The sequence below is a fragment of the Diadema setosum genome, chromosome 14, assembly GCF_964275005.1.
Source record: "Diadema setosum chromosome 14, eeDiaSeto1, whole genome shotgun sequence".
NCBI lineage: Eukaryota > Metazoa > Echinodermata > Echinoidea > Diadematoida > Diadematidae > Diadema > Diadema setosum.
The window spans coordinates 9547226-9572767 of NC_092698.1; the positions used below are offsets into that span (position 1 = coordinate 9547226).

At 39.1% G+C, this 25542-nt stretch overlaps 1 protein-coding gene across 1 annotated transcript; it reads left to right on the forward strand.

Moving 5' to 3' along the window:
* Positions 1-18100: 18100 nt before the first annotated feature.
* Positions 18101-24970, forward strand: LOC140238017 (uncharacterized). The gene is made up of 5 exons (XM_072317944.1): positions 18101-18209; positions 20310-20453; positions 20951-21059; positions 22426-22649; positions 24082-24970. Exons 1-5 carry the CDS (start codon positions 18102-18104, stop codon positions 24676-24678), a joined length of 1182 nt encoding a protein of 393 aa, XP_072174045.1. The 5' UTR covers position 18101; the 3' UTR covers positions 24679-24970.
* The last annotated feature ends 572 nt before the right edge of the window (positions 24971-25542 follow it).

Consider the following 25542-nt stretch of genomic DNA (forward strand, 5'->3'; position numbering starts at 1 on the left):
AATAAGAAAAAAAAATTCTGTTGCCCGTTTTACCAGATCTCAGTAGAATCTATAAACATTAGATCTTGACCCTAGAAAGACCCCTAACGTTAGAAAGTTGATCATGGACATGATCATGATGATCACGAGTCTACAATTGTAAAAACTTCTTCTCCGACATGTCTAATGTTAATGATGTAGGCCTAGACATTGTCTAAGTTTATAGGCCTAGGCCTAGACCTATATGCGATAGAGCTAACGTTAGTTAGGCCTAGGCCTACCTAACGTTAACAAGTTAGGCCCCTACTGTAGAAAACTAGAAATAGGTCCTAGGCCTAAGTTAACACGTTAGATCTAACGTTAGACGTCTAACGTTAGGACTAGATTCTAGAAATTAACAGTTTTCTAGATCTAGTAGAATCTACTAGTTCTAGACCTAGTAGGCTAGGGCCTAGAAACGTTAGAAAGTTTCTAACGTTAGAGTCTAACGTTAGCTAGTCTAAGTAAACATTAACGTTGTTAGACGGATAGTGTAACGTTATGCCTAACAATAGAGCTAATCCCCGATCCCGATAGAGTCTAGGAACCTAACGTTAGAGTGTTAGACATCTAACGTTAGACCCTAGACCTAGTCGTGATGTAAGGTAGATTTCTATGGGCCTTAAATCTAACGTTAGGCCCTGTTGTACTTTTAACTGTTTAGCTTTAGACCCTATCTAACGTTAGAATCTAACGTTAGAGCTGTAACGTTAGTCAAGTGTAACGGTTAAGCAGATGGTCAAGAGTCCAGACTAACTTTTTAGAGAGCTCACGTCTATGTAGCCTCTACTAACGGTTAACGCTAGCACCTAACGCGTTAGGAAGCTAGACCGTTCTAATAGTATACTTCTACCCTGTTTGCAAAATGTAGGCTAAAGTAGGCCTAATAGATAATATGTTAGAAACTATTTATTAATTAGTCAGAGCCCCATCTAACACAGTCAGTCTAACCTTAGAAACTACGAGCTACGTAGAAAAGATTGTAACGTTAGAACTATAAACGCTACCTGTACTCTGTAGTGTAACCTGCTAAAGTGCGACGGTTTTCTTCTTTTTTTTTGCGAAGGATCCGATCCACGAGATGGCCGCACAGTCAGCACGTCACACACGATTTTGGAGCTGCCGGCCGCCGGCGTCGGCTGTCGTCAAAAAGACGGTGTGGTTTGGCGTCTTGATTTTTCAACACTTTTGACATACGACACGCGCCATGCGACGCGTGCACAGACGATCACGAGACAGGTTAGCCGCCAGTCACTTGGTCAGTAGTAGCAGTGAGCCACACAATGAAAATTGATTGCTTGCATGCATTTAACAGCTAGCTATCTAGGGCGGCCCACTTGAAACACGCACAGACGACATCCCAAGCTGAATTCCCTTTCGCGCTCGTGTATTACCTGCTGCACGCTTTATATGCACTCAGCTCTTGTCAAATCGGTAAACAAAGCAAGACGCACCCGATGTCGCGTCGCACGCGATATCACACGCGCGCTTTGGCTTTATAATAGCGCGTATGATGCTAAAAATAAAACTGAAGGTCATTAGAGGTTATTCACCTTGCATGACTGTATAACATATCGTTTGAATAGTACAGGTACAAAAGTAGTGTAATGTAGGCCTTGTATACTGCAGTGTCAACTAATGACGTTCAACACACGGAAATGAAATTCTGAAAGTAAACCTGAAGATTACACGTCAAGTGCGTATAAATACCACAGAATTGAGCTCGGGAAATCAAAATGCAATGTAGGGTTGAGCTAACACTTAGTACCAAAGAGGACCTAGAGGCACTTGAGTCATGGGCAGATCAGATGGCAGCTTCGTTTCCACCCTGACAAATGTGTTGTAATGAAAATTGGTCGGTCATGTTCAGACTCCCAATATGTCATGAAGAAAGGGTCTGACACAATTGTCTTGGCTCAAACAAAAGCTGAGAGGGATTTGGGTGTTTTAGTGGACTCACAATTGACATTCAAGGACCATATTTCCCAAGCTGTTGCAAAGTCAAATAAGCTGTTAGGAATTATTAGGAGATCCTTTGTATATTTGGATGAAGATACTGTTAGGCTCTTGTTTAAAGGCATTGTGAGACCCATCTTGGAATATGGTCAAGCTGTGTGGTCACCTTTCAAGCTAGGTGAGCAAAGAAGACTTGAAAGTGTTCAGAGAAGGGCGACTAAAATGATTCCGGGGATTAGGCATTTGTCCTACTCTAAACGTCTACGTCACCTTTCACTGCCATCTCTCAGTTACAGGCGAAAAAGAGGGGACATGATTGATGTGTGTAACACAAGTACAGGTACCTTGTATCTACATTATGACGTACAAAATACACAATAATCTCACTCCTCTTTCAGCACAGGACTATATTATTATCAAACAGGCTACTCAGTTAACGAGAGCCCCGCAACCACACTCCTATCAGGTACCATATTCGAGAACTGAATCGCATCGCCATTCGTTCTTCCCAAGAACTGTAAGGAACTGGAATTCACTGTCGTCAGAAATTGTTTCAGCGCCATCTGTGGGATCATTTCGAAACCGTCTAACGGTTGATCACAGTGGCTAGTTTTTTCGTCAAATTTGCTATGTGCTTGTAAATATCTGTAAATAAATTGTATTATAATGTAAATAGGACCAGTCTGCAAGAATCTTCAGTCTATTGAAGGAGGCAGACTTAATCAGAAGAAGAAGAAGAAGACACTATCACACAAAGTTTGACATGTTCTCTCATAATAGTAATGGACGAACACGTGGTCATTCCATGAAACTGGGAAAACGGTTTGCAAGATTAGATGTCAGAAAATATTTCTTTGCTAACAGAGTTGTTGGTATGTGGAACTCTCTCCCAGAAGAAGTGGTCTCTGCTTGTTCCATAAATGCCTTTAAGAATAGGCTAGACAAGCACTGGAAAGATGTTGTGTTTGATTATGACTGATTATAGTCATTACATGTATGTGTATTGATACACAATACATGCTCTTGGTCTCCAGTAGCTGTCAACTCCTGCCATAGACCATTCTTGGTAATAACGCAAATACGCAAGTTGAGCTGTTAATTGTATTAGAAGGGTAACAGCGCTGGACAATAAAAGAGAGCATCAAGAGACAACTCTACCTGATCGATGAACATGCTCTGTCCTACACCATCATTCCGGAAAAGTAAAAGTAAAGTAAAAGTATAGAAGCTACGCTAAGTGGGTATACTCTCGCGATTTCGCACGCAAATGGTACGGCAGATATGTAACAAAATTTGGCCGAGATGCTCACATCCGGCGGAAAGTATGACATTTTGCATATAGGGGTATTTTGGGGTGCTGATTTCAAATATTGCCCGATCCAAGAGATCTGACCACGGGGTCGGCCGCCATTTTGAATTCCAATATGGCCGCCATCACAAAACAAATCTAAAGATCCCTATCTTCAGTTCTGAATGACCTGTGGCACCAAAATTTGGTACACATGAGCGTTTTGACATATTGAATTTGATGACAGATTGATTTGAAGTGTCTGACAAACATCGAATGGCCGCCATTTTTAATTCCAATATGGCCGCCTCGACGAAATATTCAAAATCCCTATCTCGATTTCTAAGTGGTGAGTGACGCTGAAATTAGGTGTAAACAAGTATTTTAACATACTGAGTTAAGATATTAACTAATGTGATGTGTCTGACAAACGCAATGCCTGCTATTTTGAATTCCAATTTGGCTACGAAGACAAACACCACGACTAACATTCACGGGCATGTCAAAAAGTGCAGCAAAAAGGAAGCATAATGAATGCACCTTTCACTGACGTCACAATGTAAATACAGCAGCGCGCACTCAATCAGTTACAAACGCGCGCTCAATCAGGTAGCCTAATTTACAAACCCGAGATAGAGATTTTTATACAACGTCCAAGTAGATCCTTGTAATTTGATTGGAGGATTGTTGGTGACGTGATACTAAATAAGTACTCCATTCAACGCGCCGTGCAATTTTGGTTCTATTTTTGCGTGCAACTTGGTTCGATTTTTTCGTTCTATTCCACGGTTCGAGAAATTGTACGGTACTGCGTGTACTGTGTGTTGCATATCGAGGATCGCATGCAGCTAGGGCAGGTACGTGTGCGGTACATGCATGCGCGTACGTAGGCCTACGTAGTGCTAGTGTACGTGTATGAGCGCTAGTATAGCTGTGACCTGTATCTATACACTGATTGCACAAGCCAGAAAGAGAATCGCAGTGGATCCACATGCAAGTATGGCTATATTTTTCATACATATATAGACTTCTAGGCCTACTTAGACCAAAAAGATCTACTTGGACGTTGTATAAATCAAATAGTGTATGGTCTTTACTCGTGCAATGGAACGAGATTTCGCACTCGGTGAAAGATGAGGCGCACTATTCAACTCGGCTTCGCCTCGTTGAATAGAGCGCCTCTATCTTTCACCTCGTGCGAAATCTCGTACCATTGCACTCGTGACCATTCACTATTTGTATATCAACACTCCAACATGAGAAATTTGTAGAAAAATTCATATTGGCTGCCGTGCAGCTTGTCAGACATATAAAATAAGTCTGTTATTGAAGTAATAACATCACCATGCTTTTATGTATCAAATTCCAATGGCTTATGTCATTCAGAACTGAAGATAGGGATCATTGACGGCGGCAATATTGGAATTCAAAATGGCGGCCGACCCCGTGGCCAGATCTCTTGGATCCGGCAATTTTTGAAATCAGCGCCCCAAAATACCCCTATATGCAAAATTTCATACTTTCCGCCGGATGTGAGCATCTTTTTCACATATCTGCCCCACTGCACTATGGGTGTCATACGCCGGCACGCGCCATGGAGCCCCATATTAGGGAGCTTTAGATTTTAGACGCGCGGACGTTCAAAGGGAAAAAAACATGGTCTGAGCGTGCGCAGTAGCACACGTCAAGCTACTGCGCACGCTCAGACCATGTTTTTTTCCCTTTGAATGTCCGCGCGTCTAAAATCTAAAGCTCCCTATTATGGAGCCCAACGGCGGCCATTTTAGTAATAATACCGCGAGCTTCTTAACACGTGAGCCTATGGAGAAAACCCTACCTTCCTTTCATTTTCTACATAGATTTTTAAGGAGAAACACAGCGGTAGAATTGTGTTTCAGGCCTCAAAATATCAGCAGAAGTATATTTTCTGTCGATACGTTAAAAAAATTGAAGAAATTTCCTTACTTTTCAATCTGTAGTCCTTCAAAGATTGTATTTGAGCTGACAAACGCAGTCTATCTCTTTCTCTCTCGGGCTACTTTAGCTCAAACTTTGTGGGACTGCATATTGGAAAATGAATGACATTTCTTTAATTGCATTTCATCGTTAGACAGGAATGATACTTCTGTATGACAAAACGAAGACCTAATTACATCTTTTCCCCTGTATGCCCCCTAAAAAGGGGGAAAATGAAAGACAGACAAACATCACTACTATAAAATCAGGGTTATGATCACGTAAAATACGCCCTCTATCGGTGTGCTAGCTAAGGGCGTCAGTTTTTCGCCCATGAGCGTACTACGTAGAGCTCTATGGTACAATGTACTACGCGAAATCGCGGGACCTACTACATTTATGCCCTCTTAGCGGAGCTTCTATTCTCTTTGCTTAGTACATGTACTACGGCACCTGGCGGGGGGGGGGGGGTGAATATTAGGGGGTCAGATCAGTTTTCGGTCTTGAAAAAAAAAAATTAGTATCAACTGCCCCCCCCCCTAAAAAAAGGGGAAAAAAAGAAGGAACAACAACAAATCTTTCAAGGCACAAAATATAGTTTCCATATTTTAGAGGCCTGCAAGCATTGGGCCAAAGTTGCAGTTAATGGTGCATGGTCGCAGCCGGTGAGATAGCATTGCATGGCTCACCGTACTTTTGTCCCTGCGACCCCGCATGGTGGATAATGGCCATCTAACTGTTGGGACAACTTTTTTGGTACCGGTGATACGTTTGCAATAGTCTGCGCGGTCACGAAATGCAGTCGGTGACGGGGGATGGGGGGGGGGGGGCATTTCATCAAGGGTTTTGTCAGAAGATATTCTCAATCTGTCAAATTTGCTCCAAGCCAATCAGATGCAAGGGTTTTAGGAGCTTACTACAGAGTCAGAAAAAAAAAAATCTGACAAGCGCTATCATAGTTTGATGAAATGCCTGTATAATATTGTGTGCTGTAAATTTGATGAAAAAAAGTCCTTGATTTGTGTACGTGTTTGGCTAATGTAGTCTACATACTAGGACTAAACAGGCTAATAAGTCCCACATAGGACACCTACTCAAAATAGTGGACTTGAGGCAAATTAGCGGGATACAAAGCTCAAGATTGGCATCGCGATCGTTATCCCGCTATTTTGCATTATATACATAATGATAGGGCCTACCATACGTGTCCGCAATCTGACCAATTTCATCCGATCTATTAACGTTGTAATTCACTAATTTAAGCCCTAGACGACTTCTGAGATAAACCACGGTGTTTTCTCGTCCGAAGAGTTAAAAAGTGTCCCCATGTGCCTCCACACCCCCATTTTGACTGTCATTTCCAGACGAAGACGGTCTAATCTGGTACGAATGGAATCAATATAGGTCTTTATTTATTACCATGTAGGCCAAAATGGATTTGCCGAAATCTTCTTAAAGCTTGTATTTGATCACCCTTGCTTTTGTATAACTTGTCTTCTTTCTGCCAAGTTTAGTGTGCGATATGTTGTAGACGTCATGAATGAACTGCTCATCTTTCGGCACAGTGTAGGCCTATTAGAAACTCAAACAGATTACTCAGTTGACGAGAGCCACTCAACCACTTTCCTGTCAGATACCCATATACTGGCATAGGACCCTACTCGATGACTGGATCGCGCGCATCGCCATTCGTTCTTTGCATTCCGAGAACGAATTATTGTGTATTATTGTGATTATTATAATTATTATTGTGATAATTGTGTATTTTGATGTACAAAATACATAACCTAATCTACTCATCTTTCGGCACAGAACTTTAGTATCAAACAGAGACTCAGTCGACGAGAGCCACGCAACCACATTCCTTTCAAGAACTGAATCGCATCGCCATTCGTTCAATTTGTTCCGAGAACAGTAAGTATAGATGGAAAAGAATTCCCTGTCGTCGGAAATTGTTGCATCGCCATTAATAATGTGGGAGCATTCCGTAGCCGACTAACGGTTGATCCGTGGCTTTGTTTCTTCATATTTGTTATGTGCTTGTAATCTAATATCTGTAAATAAATTGTATCATAAATAACACAGTCTGCAAGAATCTTCAGCTTACTGAAGGAGGCAGACATAACCAGAAGAAGTAGTAGTAGTAGTATAGGAGAAGAAGAAGAAGAAGAAGAAGAAGAAGAGCAAGAGGCGTTGCAGCGCCATCTGTGGGAGCAATGTTTATTGTGATCACAGTGGCTAGTCTTTGTTCTTCATACTTTGTTATGTGCTTATAAATATCTGTAAATAAACTGTACAATAATGTAAATAACACAGTCTTCAAGAATCTTTGAACAGCTATTGAAGGAGACAGACTTTCAATAACCAGACGAAGAAGAAGAAGAAGAAGAAGAAGAAGAAGAAGAAGAAGAAGAAGAAGAAAATCATCACGCGGAGAGCGGTAGGCCTATAGACCTCGCCAAGTCAGTAACTTTCACCGGCGGCACCCATACAATGCAGTTTCCCAATTTTGAATGGAAGTCCTTTGTTTACGTCATCAGCTTCCACCATGTCGTCAGAGCACGCGCTGTAGTGCGCGTATCAGTAACTGCGCAGCTTGAAATCCCAGGGTCATTGACCTTATATGCCAAAAGATAAAAAATCCTTTAAAAATCCTTTAGAATTCCAGGATCACTACCAAATTTTAATCATCTGTTCCTTGTGTCACCAGCGACTTTTCCTGTCAGTTTTATTCAAATCAGTTCACAACTTTTTGAGTTATTTTGCAAACAGACAAACCAACACGGATGAGCACTAACCTCCATTCTTTAGCTATGTCGTGCGGAGTTAATGCACTTGTAATTTGCTCTTCTTCATTTTCTGTATGGTCTCTATGATCTTAGCTTTCTTATATAGGTATCTGCTTTGGTCTTCTCTTCCCCTCAGCTTCTTCTTCTTGATAATGATATTCTGTTTCTCTTGTACAGTCGACATAATTTTGTCTCTCTTGAATTGCCTCTTGGCAGACATGTTTGGTCGGCAGAGAAACGAGGGCATTATATATACTCAGTAGGCCTAATACTTAGTAGGCTACACCCACTCAACTGGGTAAAATGCGGGTTGAAGCATGATGGGCCCATGTGGGCATTCTATATTATGAGCAACGTCATTGGCCCCACTTTAATTGGTCCACCTCCATACGATGGATTAGGCATCAGATTACTGGTGAAAATGCTGTCATGATTTAGCAAGTGACACTGTCTCTGAATATTTATTTTTCTTATATAAACCTTGCATGGGATTACGATTTTTTTTTTCCAAATATTTCGCCAAAACTGTGCACCAGATCGCTCAATTTCAATTCTAGGTCTTCTTGTTCGGATGACGAATTTTCTTAAAAACTTCTGAAATAGGGGTTGCGGACCCGTTACCCCCCATCGGGTAGTGTGCAATTAGGGCCTATGATTCAACTCTAAACTATAATACAGTCGTCACATGGTCTTCACTTACTTATAGTTAACTTAGCTCTGTCTTTTTTGCTGTTGTTATGACGAAGAAGATAAAAAAAAAAACAGTTCACAGTTTGGAGACTTTGAGACTAAACCCCCAGCTCGGGGGGGGGGGGGGGGGGGGGGGATGCTCATTCAAACCAAGGGTCCATGTTTAAACAAACTGAGATCCTATAAATTACTGTATATAGGGGATAGGCAGGGCTCCACACTAATTAGGGATGCTATACCTGTCAGGTTTAGTGAAGAGCTGTCATAAATCTGCCTTCGAGAAAATGAAAATTGTATAATAGGTTTATAATCTCAGTTCGCGATACACATCTATTATCTATCCGGGGCCTATATTTTGAATACGTGGTATAGTGACAACACATTAGGTCCTACATAAGATGCGACAGCTCCGGTCTTATTTCCTCCAAGGACTTATTAGGGTTTGGGTTTGGGTTGTGATAGGATTTTAGGCTTGGTTTAATTGATGTGAGTATTAGGGTATTATTTGTGGGTAGATAACGTGTATAGGCCTATATTTTCATGGGAGCATTGTCACAGCGCAAACACGCATGCAAATGGAATTATGGAACCAATATGTTATAGGTATATCGTTGAAGTCAATTATTATTTGCACATTTACCGGATGCGTTTGCACATAATTATCCCGCATAGAGATCGATTTACTAGTACATGTACTATATTATACCATGACCTCTTTTGAAAGTTTGTTATGGAAGAGTCAGAAGGAAAAATTTATTTTCCCTCTAAGGTTGAAGTTACCCCCCCCCCCCCCCCCCATGGGGAATGGCTATTGCGTGGTATTTGTATTTAATGCAAAAGTCGATGTGTATGTAGTATGTATCGTGGATAGGAAGAGGCACATGTGCTGAAGGGGAAGTATCACACTTTGAAGGGAAGTATCACACGTCGATTGTATGTCATGAGATGCGTATGGAGAGACACAGGTAAAAAGAAGGAAAAAAAGGAACCATCATTAATTATAGAATAAGGATAGGAAAGATTCTGATAAAGTATGTTGCTGTGACCAGGTTGATATGTACATGCTAAACAGGATGCTTACATCCTTTGTAATGGCCGAAATATGGTTATTCGGTGATTTTTTACGCATATTTTACATATATTCTTTATAGTAAGTACACAGTGATTTGTCCTTGAAAAGGAGGTCCTCTCCAGAGTTTTGCAAATCCATTAATATGAGAGAGAGAGAGAGGAAGTTCCCTGTGGAGTGGAGAGAGAGGGGGGGCCCGAGTAGAGGGTGAAAAGATTGTGGGGTTCAGAGGTTTCACGGTTTTCGGGGGACACTTATAGGCCGGCCATGTTTTGGTGTTCAGATGGGCGGGTTGGTGGGACACACACACCCCAACTGTTTCTCAAATTGAATTAATGAGACACAAGAATGTCAAGTTTGTGGTGAGGGAATGGGTGAAGGTCTGTAAGGAGCTTCTTTATGCAACCAGCAAATTAGATAATGAGATGTTTTCGTTGAATAGGTTTACAAGATACAAGAATGTCAAGTTTAGTGTGACGAAATTGGTGAAGTACTATGAGAAGCTTCTTCATGCAACCAACCTAATAGATAATGAGGAGCTTTTTCATGCAACCAGCCCAATAGACAATGAGATGTTTCTCTGAATATGTTTGAACTGATGTTTACAAGTTACAAGACGCAAGAATGTCAAATTTAGGGTGATGGAATTGGTGAAGTTCTGTGAGGAGCTTTTCCACGCAGCCTGTGTATGTTTCTTTGAATACATTATGTCAAATTCTGCTTGAGCGCCACAAGCTTTGTTACAGACAATATGTATAGGATATAGGGAGTGGCACAGTGCTTAAGGCTGAAGTTTTGAGTGCTTCGGTCCACAGGACGACATTTTTTTTTTTTTTTGTCGTCGTTTTTTTTTTTTTTCCCCTCTCGCTCTTCGTCTTAAAAGACAATAAAGATGTGCACAGGGATTTAAAGTGGGGGCCAAACTGTACTTTGATTATTGAATAATACGGTATTTGGATGTTTTGGATGTTTGTGTGCCAGAAGGAAAAGACTTAGTCCTTTTTTTTTTTTTTTTTTTTTTTTTTTTTTGCGAAGTATTTTGCATTTTGGTATTCGGTGACTATGAAGCTTTTTTATTCATTTTTCCAAAGCATTACAGCCGAAAGCAGATACGGGGTGTTTGTGGAATGATAAAGATGGAAAAAAAAATATAAGGAACAGGAAGTTGAAAGGATGTGATATATAAATCGTTGCTTATGAAAGCTGGTTGGGAAACATCCTGTACACTGGTAGTACAGCTGTACCAACATCTACCTGATGCTGAGGTTGTTAAAAGAGGGTGGAAGGATTGTGGGGTTCGGAGGCTTCACGGTTTTCGGGGGATACTTCTATAGGCCGGCCATGTTTGGTGTTTAGATGGGCGGGTTGGTGGGTCGCGCCCCCACGGTCTCTCATGCATTTAAATACAAAGTTATGATAAGATTTCTTTTTCTTTTTTTTGTATTTGCTCTGTAAATGTAGGACTTGTTTTAAGATAAAAATAGAAACAAGTGTCTGATGTTGATGTATTTTGATTTAGGAATGTGTTTTATCTGTATTGACTAAAGGCGGCATTTTTTCCGAGTTTCAGGTATGGCGTGCATGGGAGATTGGGGAGCGCGGCACAGAAGGCCCGCGGACACTCGTCTGAGTATTCACAGGGCTGGTCGGGGGTGTTTTCCGAGGAGTGTTGGGGTTAGGAATGCCATTTTTTCTTATCTCTTCTCCGTTTCAGTCGCTTTGCGGCCTTCTACGGGGAAGGAATGTACCAGCTTATATTTTGCATAAGATGATGTCACAATGAGAACAGACAAGTGTGTGTGTTTTTTCTCGTTCTCTCTTCGTTTGTGAGTGAGGGTTATTAGTTTGTCAGTCATTATGGTGCAATGTACATTATCAATTTTAGCGCGAAGGAATTGGTGAAGGCCTTAGGGAGCTTTTACATGCAAATGAAGATCGATGTTTTATTTGAACATGTTAAACTCGTTTTGAAGGCAATGTTGGTTGCAAAGAGTCATTTTGTTTAAGATTTCATGTGTTATATGTACAATGCTTGAGTTTTGAATACTGATTGCTTGGTAGGTGGGGGAGAGGGCTGTGGGGTCAAGAAAAGATGTTCTGGATTATTGTTACTGGGGGTTTTAAGAGGTGGGCATCTGGTTCCGGGCAACTTCGTACTTTTCTGAGGTTAGGTTTGTTTTTGAGACATATTTCAGATATTTTTGATAATGAGTAATACAGATGAATCTGGAAAAGATTCTATAGATTGCAAAATGTATTCACTTAATGTAAAGGGAATTAGAGACAGGGGGAAAAGAGATAGAATTTTTTTGTGGTGCAAAGATAAAGGTGCAGATATTGTTTTTTTACAGGAAACATTTAGTACCAGAGACATAGAGGACAGATGGAGTTCGATGTGGGAAGGTCCCTGTTATTTTAGTCATGGTTCTAATCACAGTAGAGGGGTGCTTGTGTTAATCTCCCCAAAGGTTGATATTGATGTGTTTCAGGTTTTTCGAGACAATGAAGGTAGATATATATTTATAGATTGTAAGATACAAGGTACCAGATTGGTATTAGGTAATGTTTATTTTCCCACAAGAAATCATGAAAGTGATCAATTGATATTTTGGAAAGAGGTTTGTAAAACTCTTGCTAAAATTAATAAGAAAGGGTATCCGGTGATAGTAGGCGGTGATTTTAATATGATTAGGGATATTGAATTAGATTATTTTGGTTATTCTGTGGATAGGACTCCAAAAAGAATTAATCAAGTAGTTGAGGAATTTATGTCAGAAAATAATTATTTGGATATTTGGAGAATTAGGCATCCTTTGAAAAGGCAATTTACTTATACTCAAAAAAATCCTTTTATGCAAAGTAGATTGGATTATTGGATAATATCTGAAAGTTTGGATGAAGTAAGTATAACATGTGAAATAATTCCATCTGTTGCTCCGGATCATCATGCAATATTTTTGCATTTATATAATAAAACAGGAAATAGATGGGAAACAAGAAGAGGATCATATTGGAAATTTAATAATAGTCTTTGTGAAAATCAGGTATATGTATTAGAGATGAAAAAGGAAATTATTAAATTAAAAAATGAATTAAGTAGGGAAATACAAGATAAAAGGTTGTTATGGGATTTTATGAAGATGAAGATTCGTAGTTTTACACAAAAATTTTCTAAAAGTTTGGCAAAAGAAAAGAGAATGTTAAGAAAGCGATTGGAAAAAGAAGTACGGGATTTAGAACAGAAGCTTGTGAATGATATGAGTGAAGAGATTTTGGAAAGACTGGAAAATACAAAAAAGGAATTAAGAGAATCATATGATTATGTAAATGAAGGTATAAAGATTCGATCACGAGCCTCGTGGTATGAAAGTGGAGAAAGGGATTCACGATATTTTAATCAGTTAATGCAAAGGAATAAAAAGAGAAGTATTATTAAGAAATTGAAGATATCGGAGGGTGTTATTTGTAGTGATGAAAAAATTATAGTGCAAGAAATCCGGAATTTTTATAGTACATTGTATAGTACATTAGATACAAAGAATATAGAAGATTGGAATGCACTTTTTTTTCAAGATTTACCAAAATTAAAGGAGGAATCTCGAGAATATCGTGAAGGTCTAATAAGCAATGAAGAGTGTATAGAGATATTAAAAGAATTAAAATTAAATAAATCACCGGGGAACGATGGTCTGACAACTGAATTTTATAATATATTTTGGCCGGAGATTGGAGGAGTAGTAAGAGAAGCCTTAAATGAGGCATACAAATTAGGGGAAATGTCATCTTCACAGAAGCAAGCAGTAATTAAGTTAATTGCTAAGGATGGGAAAGATCCTTTTTTATTGAAGAATTATAGACCGATATCTCTTCTTAATGTAGATTATAAGATTTTAACAAAGATTTTAGCTAAACGGATAAAGGAAGTTTTGAATGAAGTTATTTTGGGAGATCAAGTAGGTTATATTGAGGGAAGAAATATTGGGGAAGCCATTCGAATCATAGATGATATGATATTTCATACATCTCATTATAATTCACCAGGGTTTTTATTGGCTATAGATTTTGAAAAGGCTTTTGATTCTATTTCTCATCAATTTCTTCAGGAGGTTTTGCGGTCTTTTGGATTTGGCCCGTCATTTCAAAAGTGGGTACAAGTTTTGTATACAAATGCTTTGAGTTGTGTTTTGAATGAGGGGGTTTCTACCGGTTATTTTAAAGTGGAGAGAGGTGTTCGACAGGGTGACCCACTGTCTCCTTATTTATTTATTTTATGCATGGAAATAATGGCGCATAGATTACGAAGGGATAATTCTGTACAAGGAATAGAGTTTGGAGAGGAGGAAATTAAATTAGTTTTATATGCAGATGATATGACTATTTTTATACGTAATGAGAAATCAATTTATAGGTTAAAGATGGTGTTTGAAGAATTTGAAAAAATGTCGGGATTAAAGGTAAATATGGATAAGACTAAAGTATTAAGATTGGGATTATATCAGTATTTGAAATTAGATACTAATTTTGGAGAAACAGTTGATTTTGTGAAGATACTTGGGGTTTTCTTTTCTTTAGACGAAGGAACGAAGGAAAATATGAATTATAAAGAGATTTTGAGTAAGATAAAAGTTCTTTTGAATTTCTGGAAACAAAGAGATTTAACTTTGATGGGAAAGATTCAATTACTCAAAGTACATATTTATTCAAAAGTTATATATCGAGCTTCTCTCACTCCAGTTCCTAGGTGGGTTTTTGATTCTTTAGACAAATTGGTTTTTGATTTTATATGGAAAGGAAAAAGAGATAAAATTAAAAAAGATATATTGTTTTTAGATTATAGACAAGGTGGGTTAAAAATGATGAATTTTGTTGATTTAGTTAAAGCACAGCGAATTATGTGGGTTAAGAAACTTCTTAATAAAGATGAAAATATGAAATGGAAGCAATATTTTAATTTTGTTACGAGAGATATAGGAGGAGAATTTATATTTTTGTGTGATTATTTACCAGCGCTGTTGAAAGTGAGAGCTCCATTATTTTATAGGGATTTATTAGAAGTGTGGGTACAAACGAAACAAATGAGAAGTAATGTTAGTAGTAGTTTGTATAGTGGTAATGTTATAATATTTAATAATAAATATATACGATTGAATAGAAGTTGTATATATGATGAAAGTATGTATAAAAATGGAGTTTATAGATTAAAACATATTTTAGGAAATAATGGTGAATTGAAATGTGATAGATATTTTAGAGATTTAGGTTTAGGAGTTAAAGATATTTTTTTGTTAAGATGTATTTATGAAAATATACCGATGGGTTGGAGGAGAAATATGAAAGAAAAAGAAAAAGATATTTTGGAAACTGATTTTATTATAGGAGGGAAAACAATCGCCATTAGCAATTTAAGATCAAAACAAATGTATTTGCAATTTCTTAAGGAAAAAGAAAGTGCAGTATTGATTTTTGATAGAATTAATCAAAATTATGGGTTTTCTGTCAAGGAGATACAAAATATATTTTTAAGGCCAAGACAATGTACATTAAATAGCCGATTAAGAGAGTTTCAGTTTAAACTGATGCATGGTATTGTTTATACAAATCACCATCTTTACAGGTTTGGTTTTACTGCAAGTAATTTATGCTCTTTTTGTGAAAAAGAAGAAGAAACATACAAACACTTATTTTATATTTGTGAGCATGTGAAATTACTCTGGGAATCATGTGAAGAAATGATAGAGAATGTTGAATTTAAAAATTGTACTTGGGAAGAAATTTTGTTTGGGTGGAAGGAGGATAATAGGGGAAAACATCAGTTGTTAAATCACATTTTAATTTTGGTTAAATACTTGATTTTTAAAAGTAGAGAATATGGAAAGCCGCCTACATATCGTGAAATAAAAAATAATATTTTAGAGGATAGATTTGAGGAAAAGAAATTAGCATCAATGAAGGGAACTTTAACCATTCATTTTAGTAAATGGGAAAATTTGAAAATAAGTATGGAAGGACCCGGAGCCAGATGTCCTCGGGGAAGGGGGGAAGGGAGGGGAAGGGTAGAGGGGAGAGGGAGGGGGGAGGGGGAGGGGGGTGATTAATGGGAATATCGATTCCATTTGGTTGTATATCGATTTTATTTGGGTGCATATTGATGTGTTAAATATTTCTTTGTATGAAGCACCGTTACGCTGAAAGTACAGCTCCATTTAATATAAATATATATATATATATTTTTTTTTTGAATGCGCTGTCATGTTAAAAGGACAGATCCATTTGATTTTAATGAAAGCAAGTAAGCAGTGTATGTTGTTTTTGTTTTTTTTTTTCTCGGTGAATTGTATTTCCTTTGCTAATGCACTGTTCCTGCTGAAAGTACAGCTTGGTTTTGATTTCATTATAATTGTGTTTTGTTAAATCGTGAATTTTGTAATATATATGATTCGATTTATCATGAAATTGTATTGAATATGGAATCAATAAAAGATTATGGAAAAAAAAAATGTACATATTTCTCGGCTCCACCTCTACAGTGCACACGGCACTGACTATCCCCCCCCCCCCCCCCCCGTGGTAGGACTCATGCACTGCAGCTGAAAATAATTTTATGGAACAGTACGAAAAAAGACTAGTACGTGAAGCACGTGTGATTCTACCGAAGAGGTGACAGTACTCCTAGACAACTTCGATCCTTTACAGTCTCGACCGTACACCGCGGCGCACCTCGATCGATCACATCAAGGGTCTTCGCAATACATGTATAACAGTTCGAATTTGGATTCGAGGTCTTTCTTCTCGGTAAATATATACTCTCTCTGTATATCACGGCTTTGATCGAGGCAAGCTTTGCTCATCTGTACAGAATTTATGTGTACTAGCAATGAAACAGAAACTGCCTGAGCAAATACATTGTAAAGCACTTTGCCTAACCCGACCAGGCGCCGTGCGAAACAGTCTTTTTTTTTTTTTTCCCCCGACATCAGGACAGGGCTGTGCATCAAAGTTTAAGGTTTTATAACATACAAGTGCATGCTGATTTGTGTTGATTTATAATATCCTTAACATCACTTTTGCGGTGAAACGATATCTAGAAACAATCTACACATTTTTTTTTTATTATTATTTTTTCTATTTTTCTTCAGATTACTTGGATACGCCACAACACAACAAAACAAAACAAAACAAAACTTCCAAACCAAGATTCTGGTTGTGGCCTCTTCTGTTAATTATTGCTAAAGTACGTATGATTAACAAAAAACATTGGAATGCACCATCCCCCAGACCGAGCATAACTCCTCTCCATGTCTTTTGTTAGTCATAGAAACATGCAAGTTATGATGAGGGAATGTGCATTCTAATGTCTTTTATTGTTAGACATAATTTAGCAATGATTAACAGATGAGGTCGCAGTCAGTGGGTTTGGAAGGTTTTTTGTTGGCGTATCCAAGTAATCTGAAGAAAAATAGAAGAAAAATTATTAAAAAATGTATGGAATGCTTCTAGATATTCATTTCACCGCGAAAGTTATGTTGGAGGTATCATGAATCAACAACAACATGCATTTTGTACGTCATAAAACCTTTAACTTTGCCATTCTGCGTACCGACGAGATAGGTAAGGGATTTTTAAAATGTATGGTTCAATTACTCTGCTTCCTCATAAAAAAAGAGAAAACGGTTACAGACAGCAATCAATTTTTTCCCCAAATCTGCCAAAGATTGGAACTCCCTTCCCCACTCATTAATTTCCATCAAGGATTCAATGATATTTAAACAAAAGCTAAAGAGCGCACAGCTCCATTAGATACCGTTCCCTCACAGACCGCTATCAACGTTGAGTGATGTTCCGGATGGAGCTTTTCAACCGTGATACCGTGAAACCGTGAAAGCATTCAAAACAATATTTTTTTCGAATATCTTGTGTCTGAAGGGTTTCTGGGACGAACACTGAACTAGGGCTTTCTATAGCTGAGTCGATAGAGCAACCGGGCTAGTATTCGGAGGTCTCGGGTTCGAATCACAATGGAATCCCATTTTCTTTGCTCAATTTTCCACTAGATAGATATAAGACTTGTAACACACAAAATGTTTTCCTTTAATTTTTGTTTGTTTGCTTGTTTGGCGAGGTCGAGCTGTTGGGGTGTCCTGTCAGATTACAGTCGAGTTATTTTGAGGTCGAGTTGTTTCGCCCCTCCGTAATTCCTACGAGTACGATCAATGAATGGTATGGTGCATGCAATGCGGTACCGTACGTGCGAACAGTTCATCTGTGGTAGGCCTACGTGAATACGACGCTGGTTGAGCAGAGAGTTTCTAGAGATTCTTATTACGAATTCACGATTATGGCGTCCATAAAGCCAAGGAAAAGAGGAGAGTCACCGGGTCTGAACGCCCTGGATGCAGAAATGAGGCGATCGTTTAGCACGAAGATGAGAAAACTGAAACTCCAGGTAGGAACTTAACTCTGATTTCTGAGGCCAGTTCCATTCACAAATCGTACTGTCCATTCGTACATTAATACGTACAACATTGTGGCTCTTGGATTGGAGTAACTGGCAAGGCATGGGTCCATTGCCATGATTGCAACTGTACACTCAGCAAGACACGTGTCGACGCGACGGCGTCCTCTGCTCCGGCTCTGGTCTGGCTGAAGTCTCAGATAGTGTGTAGTGTAGTCTACAATTTACATATTTTAATAAGGTCATTGATGACAGAGACTCCAACCCCAAGCACCTTCTGATCTGGAGATTCTCCCGCCTGAAACCCCTTGCAAACGGGAGACCCAAGTTTACATGTATCTTTTGTATGTGTGCGAAGCGTGAAGTTCCTATGGTTATAGATCTAGATGCTCTCTGGTGCTATCTAAGGCTTATTTTTGCAACATACGATAGCAATAAGTAAGAAATCCTTTCTAACGGGAGACATTGAGCGAGGGCGGGAGAAATTATGTCTCAAACGGGAGAACGGGAGATTTTGCAAAAGTGGGTTTTCGGCGGGAGATCTCCCGTCGAAAACGGGAGAGTTGGAGTCTCTGTTATGACTGTCATGTCCATGGACCATGCCATGTCCAACACATCGCATCGACACTGTTTTGTACATTGACACCAACAGCAACACCCCTCTACATGCTCTTATGTCACACAAAGTCACCATTCAGTAGGCCTAACACGTTACAAGTAGGCCCTACATTTAATACTACAATTGTATTAAAAAAAAAATTAATAACAGGTAAAACTGATGATTTATTCTCTATATGACCTCATCATAAACCTTTCTCTTTCATGCAGTTTGTGATGGAAACAACTCGCAAATTTATGGATAAAGCCATGTAATTTTATATGTTTTTTGGTATCTTCCATCTGGTGACCGGATGAGGGAGAGTATGACCGTCGATTCACTGGCATGCAGTTTGATGCAAGTGTTAATGCACCTGCATCAGTTGACCGACAAGTATATCGAATTCCGCGAAAAACTTCTCATTTATAATAATGACATTTGCTGGGTCAGTTTTTCGCTTCTTAGACAGACACCATTGATACATACGCTATTGCGACGGTTTCAACCGTTTTGGTTAACGCAACTTCGACCCATTTCCCCCCACACAAAAATGGTTGTTATTATTTTTTCCAGCTTGGTTTTCAAACCAATCTGGAAAAAATATATACAGGATTAATCAGTAAACATTTTGACTCGCCTCTTCCACTGTTTCCTCCTGTTTTCTGGTTGTTTCCTCCACTTCTTTGCCGCGCTTCCCAATTCATCGCCTCCTTTGTTTGAAAAATGACCGCACGAACGTCTATGGCAAGCCAAATGCTCATTCACAGTATATTACGAAGTTAAATTTAGCGCTCGAACAACTTACTAGTACTTTAGTCAATAAACATAAGTGTACCGATATTGTGATTGTATGGAGCATTTGGCTTGCCATAGACGTTCGTGCGGTCATTTTTCAAATGAAGGGATAGCCTCTTACTGTTGTGACGCCTTCCCATAGCTTTTAACATCAAACTTTAATAATGACCATGCGTAACTTGAGAACAGCTGGATCATAATTCTCCGAATCGTGCAAAATGTTGAAGACTTCAATGATATTTGCATGAGCATGTTTACTACTAGCCCTAGGGATGGATTTTCCAAAGACTTTAGTCTCTCAGAATATGTATGACAAAGATCTAACTTCAGTCTTTCAGATACCAACTTGGTCACTGATCTCTGAACCAATTCAAGGTTTTTTGCATCACTCTTAGTCTTTGTAAAGCTCATTCCATGCCTACAATTGTAAGAACAATATTCTGAAATGGGTCTGGAAAAAACAAAAAATGCAAAGTGAAGTTTTGAAATACAAATAGATGTCAAATTTTTCAACAAACTTGGCAAGTATCATTGGCAGTGTGATGGAACAAATAGACACCATGTCCCCAGCAGGCCCCCACTTATCCCCAAATCCCTCAAAGTCTGCTGAGCTATTTATTGGTGATACATGATCTTACAAACTAAAGTGTTGAACATGTCTTGAAAATTTGATACTGTACATGGTTGTATCCCTGCAGAACCAGGAAATTCACGAAGAGGACGAGGACTCCGGAGTGGTATACATCTCTCACATTCCTCATGGGTTCTATGAGCCACAGATGAGGAAGTTTTTCTCACAGTTTGGGCATATCAAGAGACTGCGTCTGAGCCGTAGTAAAAAGGTACATCCCGTGTCCGTGCATGAATGACACACACTCATTACACCTTCACCTAATTTTCTTAATATGACAAGTAATCTTTTTCTTAAAGAAGAACTGTGTAATCATGTGGCAGAAAATTTGGGGCTAGGGGCCTGGTTTTAGATTACAGTGTACTCAAGGAGATTACCATTGTAGATAACAATGCAGAACATCTATATGGTAAACAAAGCAAGGTCGATTTTTGATAGGTAGAAAAAATATGTAGGAATAAGTGATGATTAAAGATAAACCGAAGCAAAATAAATGACATTGTTATTAATGAACACAAAGACAGTTCTCAAGGAGTACACTTTTGATAAATGTACGCGAAAGGATTATATGTTTACGTAGAACGTCTCGTCCACTTCATACCCACAAATACAAATCTGTAAAAAAAAAAAAAAGACTTTAGAAGTGAAGATTGTTCAAGGTGTGTAAAAGAATGTTTGTAATAGGTTCCTTTCCTCTTACTCTCTCAGAGTGGAAGATCCAAGGGCTATGCCTACATCGAGTTTGAATTCAGCGAGGTCGCCAAGGTGGTAGCAGAGACGATGCACAACTACCTCATGTACCAGAAACTTTTGAAATGTGAGTAGACGTGACAGTCACCTACCAAATACTACATGTGCTGATGAGTAAAGGCATTATTGTGGAGTAGGTAGTTGCAGAGGTCAACTTACTAAACCGGCAAATCAATGACTTTTTGACTTGTGTGCTGTGCCTCAGTTTCAGCTTGTTATTCTCACATTCTTTTTGTAATTTATATTTTTACAAACCTTAAGCATGAGGGCAGTTACATTTCTCAAGAAAACGGGCCACAGTTGTAGTTGAAGTGTGCAACAGGCATATGAAAATAGCTGCTTTGGGACTGTAGGATGACCATAATGCTTTAGTTCTCCATAAAGCTAATAATGATGAAGGGTCTACATGTGTACATGCACTTGAATGTATCCTCTACTTGAAGAGTCCAAGGTTCAAGAATGTTTTTCCTTCCACTTTGTGAACATATAAGATCATGTCCTTAACATGAGTCATAAATGAAATGCTTCTGTTGGGCAAGTTTTAAGAGAAAAGTATTTCATATTTGTACATGCTGCATTGATACAATATCGGTTAATCTTGACAGCACTTTGACTTTTGCTTTAACAGAGGATGTCTGTCTCATAATCTCAGTGACTTTATGAACAGCTGCATAACTGCATGACCCTTTTTGTGGGCAAGTTTTACTTGTGTTCTTTAAAGATGAATTGCTTGATTCATTTTGTTATTGTTGCCACAAACAGCTACCATAAACGCCCAATATTTACCGAAGTCCTAACATGGGCGGTAGCAGCTTTCATTAATAGCTAGTTTTAGTACTTCAGTTGTCACCAACTTTCAAACATTTGAGAGCAGAACTCTGTCAGATGTTGTGAGTTGTATCTATTCCAAGTAATCACTTGAGGCTCAACAATTTCCTGTATTTTTAAAGTGTTGATGGTGTTTAAAGCACATATATGACCATCCAGCTCAAAACCCACAAAAAGTAGATCTGGATTCTTTGTAGTTGACCAAAAAATGCCATTTGGGTTGACCAAGATAAACTTTTAAAGCAATGCTGCACACTGGCACTGGTTTGATGATCCAGGTCCAGTGAAAATTGCTGTCAGACCAATACATTTTTTAAGAATGGACCAGTAAAAAGAAAATAGAAGAAGCTGGGTACCTCCTGGTGCGACAGACATGTTGGACCAGTAGAAAAAAATGTGTTGGTGTGCAGCCCTGTTTAAAGTTTGTCTTAAGTGTCAAAATTTGGCTGCTTATTAAAAAATAAACCTCAAATCAAGATAATCTGATATTAGCAGTTTTTCTAGTCCATATTTGGCAGTCACATAGGCATTGCCACTACTTCTGTGCCTGTAAACTGTCTGGTTTGTTGCCTTATATGACATTTTGCTACTAATTTTGATAAAAGGTTTTTACGTGCCAAAGGAAAAGCTTCACCCGGAGACGTTCAAAGGTTGCTTTCGCCGGTTTAAAAAGCCGCGACGACGAGAGATCGCAGCCGACAGGAACAATCGTCTCCTCGGGAGCAGCAATGAGCACATTCTGGTGAGCCAGAAGAGGAGGGTGGAGAACCTGAAGAAGAAGCAGGAAAAGTTGGCCAGACTGGGCATTGATTTCAAGATTGACGATGTGGTAAATATGTTTGTGTGTGCATTCATTTGTTTGTTTTATGCTTATGTGGCATGGCCGCTTGGGAAGCCCGAAAAAGGACAAGTTCACCCAAATATTTCAGTATATTGAGTGAATGCAGCAATATTTGTAGAACATATCAATGAAGTTTTGAAGAAATCGATGCCATTGCTGAAATCCTTTACAGCAGTGTAGTGAACCAGGAAATCTGAATTTGAATTTTCTAGTAATAATATGAAGAAGTAAACCCACTCTGAATGTACTGTATGTGTTGGAACATAATGATTTGACCTGTGTGTGGCAGATTTTTACTTAGAAAAGAAATAAAAACACAAAGTGGAAAGTAGCAAGCACAAATCAAATTGAAATGTTTTTGCCAGTGAAGTCATAGTCACAGAGATGCCAACTCTCCCGCCTATGACGGGAGATCTCCTGCCGAAAGCTAATTTTCGCAAAATCTCCCGTTCTCGCTTGAAATGATCTTTCTCCCGCCCAAACACCTTATTGAAACCTGGGATTAAATTTTCATATCAAGGGGATCCAAGGTCTAGCGCAATAAGAACCTATTTGGTCGAGCGTCAACACTGCGATCGAAGAGCAAGATATATATGGGATAGATGCTCTGCCGCCTACTGCCCCCTCCCATCCCCCACCTACGTATGTACCTACATACATACAATTATATGTACATACCTCCTACAGTCGATCATAAAACGCATGCACAGAATGCTGGTACAGTATGTACATGTACATGCGGGATCGATACGGTGCCTCTGTGCGCTTTTATAATCTGGTGCGTCGCACACATCAAGTTGGAGTCTCCCGTTTTCTAGGGGTTTCAGGCAGTAGGATCTCGCGATCAGAAGGTGCTTGGGGTTGGAGTCTCTGTAGTCAGGTGGCAAAAAGGACTGGCAAGAGTAGACTGTTTCAATTGAAGTTGTATTTGCTCTTTTTTATCTGTCGAATTTGCTCAAATCTTCACTGTTCAGTAACTTTTCAGTTACTGCCTGTATGCACTTTGAATATCTCCATGTGGTGTGTACTTGTATCTTTCAGTAACCAGGCAACCATTGTTTCTTCAGGTTAAACCATATCCTCTTGTAGCACATGGAATCTTGTTTTGTGTTTCAAAATAAGTGCAATGTAACCCAAAACTTGTTCCTGTAAAAACAATTTTTAACGCTGGACCATGTATTAAAGACATATTTTGTTTGTTTTTAATTCCATGTAATCAGGACATGAATTACTGGAACAAATGGCATGCAAAAATATTTGCATGCTTGTATTTTCATGCTGGCTTCTGGTTGTACGAAATGCGCAAAACTTTTCACACTGCAAAAATGTCCACTTTTACAGTTGTATGTACAAGACGACCACTTGGTAACACCTACTCTGAGAATCTAATGTGCTCTCTCTTGCTATATCATTGTCTCAGGACAAAGAATGGGAGAGACTGAAAGAAGCCAAGCCAGAGGAACCCAAGCCCAAGCAAGGAGTCAAGAAACTGACCAAAGCCAAGGGACGCACCACAGCAGCTTCTGGCAAGAAGCAGAGCAGAAAACGGGGGGCAAAAAAGCCATCACAGAAGAAATCAGCGAAAGGCGACAGTGCAAGCAAGACAGGAGGAAAACCTACGAGAGCAGCAGAAGTGGGGTCAGAAGGTCAAAGGGTGGGGGCAGCCAAGGTAAAGACAGCAGACGGTGAAGATGGAGTCATGGAGAATATGTCAGGTAAGAAGGTGACTGAGAAAAGATCGAAGAGTGCCAAAGGAACACCAAAGGCTGCCAAAGTGACACCAAAGGCTGCCAAAGCAACACCAAAGGCTGCCAAGGTAACACCAAAGGCCACCAAAGCTACACCAGAGGCCACCAAAGCAACACCGAAGGCAGCCAAAGCCAAGGGGAAATCAACTGCAGCTGAAGGCGCCGTCACACCGAAAGTGTCAGGCAGCAAGCTGGCCAAGAAGGTTTCAAAAAGTGCTAAAATGCCATCAAAGGCAGCAAAGAAAAGGACCAAGAGATTGTCAGTTTGATTTCAAAGTGGAGGGAAACCATTTTATGGACAGCAACTTAACAAGCTCTCCAGTGTTTGCCTTTACCTGTCAACTGAAGCCAAGGAATTTCCATCACATTTTGTATGTTTTGGAAAGAGCTGTTGAATGAAATTTTTGAAAGGAAATGAAATACATTCATCAGGTGTAAAGCATATCTTCTGGGCCCCATTTCATAAAAGATGTTCCGATAGCAAATTTTGCTGGACTGGCAACTTCTCATGGCAACATCTAATCAGGAAGCCGGGTTCTTGTCTTAAACATGACAGTTGCCGTTATACAATGAAACCCCGTTATAACGAGGTCCGTGGGACCGGCGATATTACCTCGTTATAACCGGTACCTCGTTATAACCGTATGCATCAAAAACAAAGAAAAACATAAGCACGACGTCATAATATACCCAACAATGAAAGTTAAGAACATCCTTTGCGTTGTTATTACACAATTATGGATCATTATTATCGAGAGAATAAAGGGAAATTATTTGTGAATTAGGCGAAAATGTCGGGGTTGAAATAGGATAATTCTTTATTTTTCTTCCGAAAATCTCTTCGCATAATTCGTGCACGTTATGTTCTTGAGAAGAATAGGCCTATATCATATTAAAATCACATTGTATAAAATGCGTTGTTTACCGTAACTTGCGAGGTATTTTTACGCTGTTGGTGTCAAGCGGGAATGCGATCATTTCATGAATCATTTCGGCTGTATTCTTATACAATGTATGATCGTTGCGCCCGAAAGGATTAAAATGCGTTGTTTATTTTCTTCCGAAAATCTCTTCGCGTTTTGTACATCCGTTCTTGAAAAATAAGCGACAGGATTGAATTTAGATGGTTGCGA

Bases quoted from the DNA above. Each gene is read 5' to 3' on its own strand.
- LOC140238017 (XM_072317944.1), top strand. From the start codon at position 18,102: ATGGCGTCCATAAAGCCAAGGAAAAGAGGAGAGTCACCGGGTCTGAAC. The intron at 18,210-20,309 runs GTAGGAACTTAA...GTATCCCTGCAG, and splicing joins TGAGAAAACTGAAACTCCAG to AACCAGGAAATTCACGAAGA. The intron at 22,650-24,081 runs GTAAATATGTTT...TCATTGTCTCAG, and splicing joins ATTTCAAGATTGACGATGTG to GACAAAGAATGGGAGAGACT.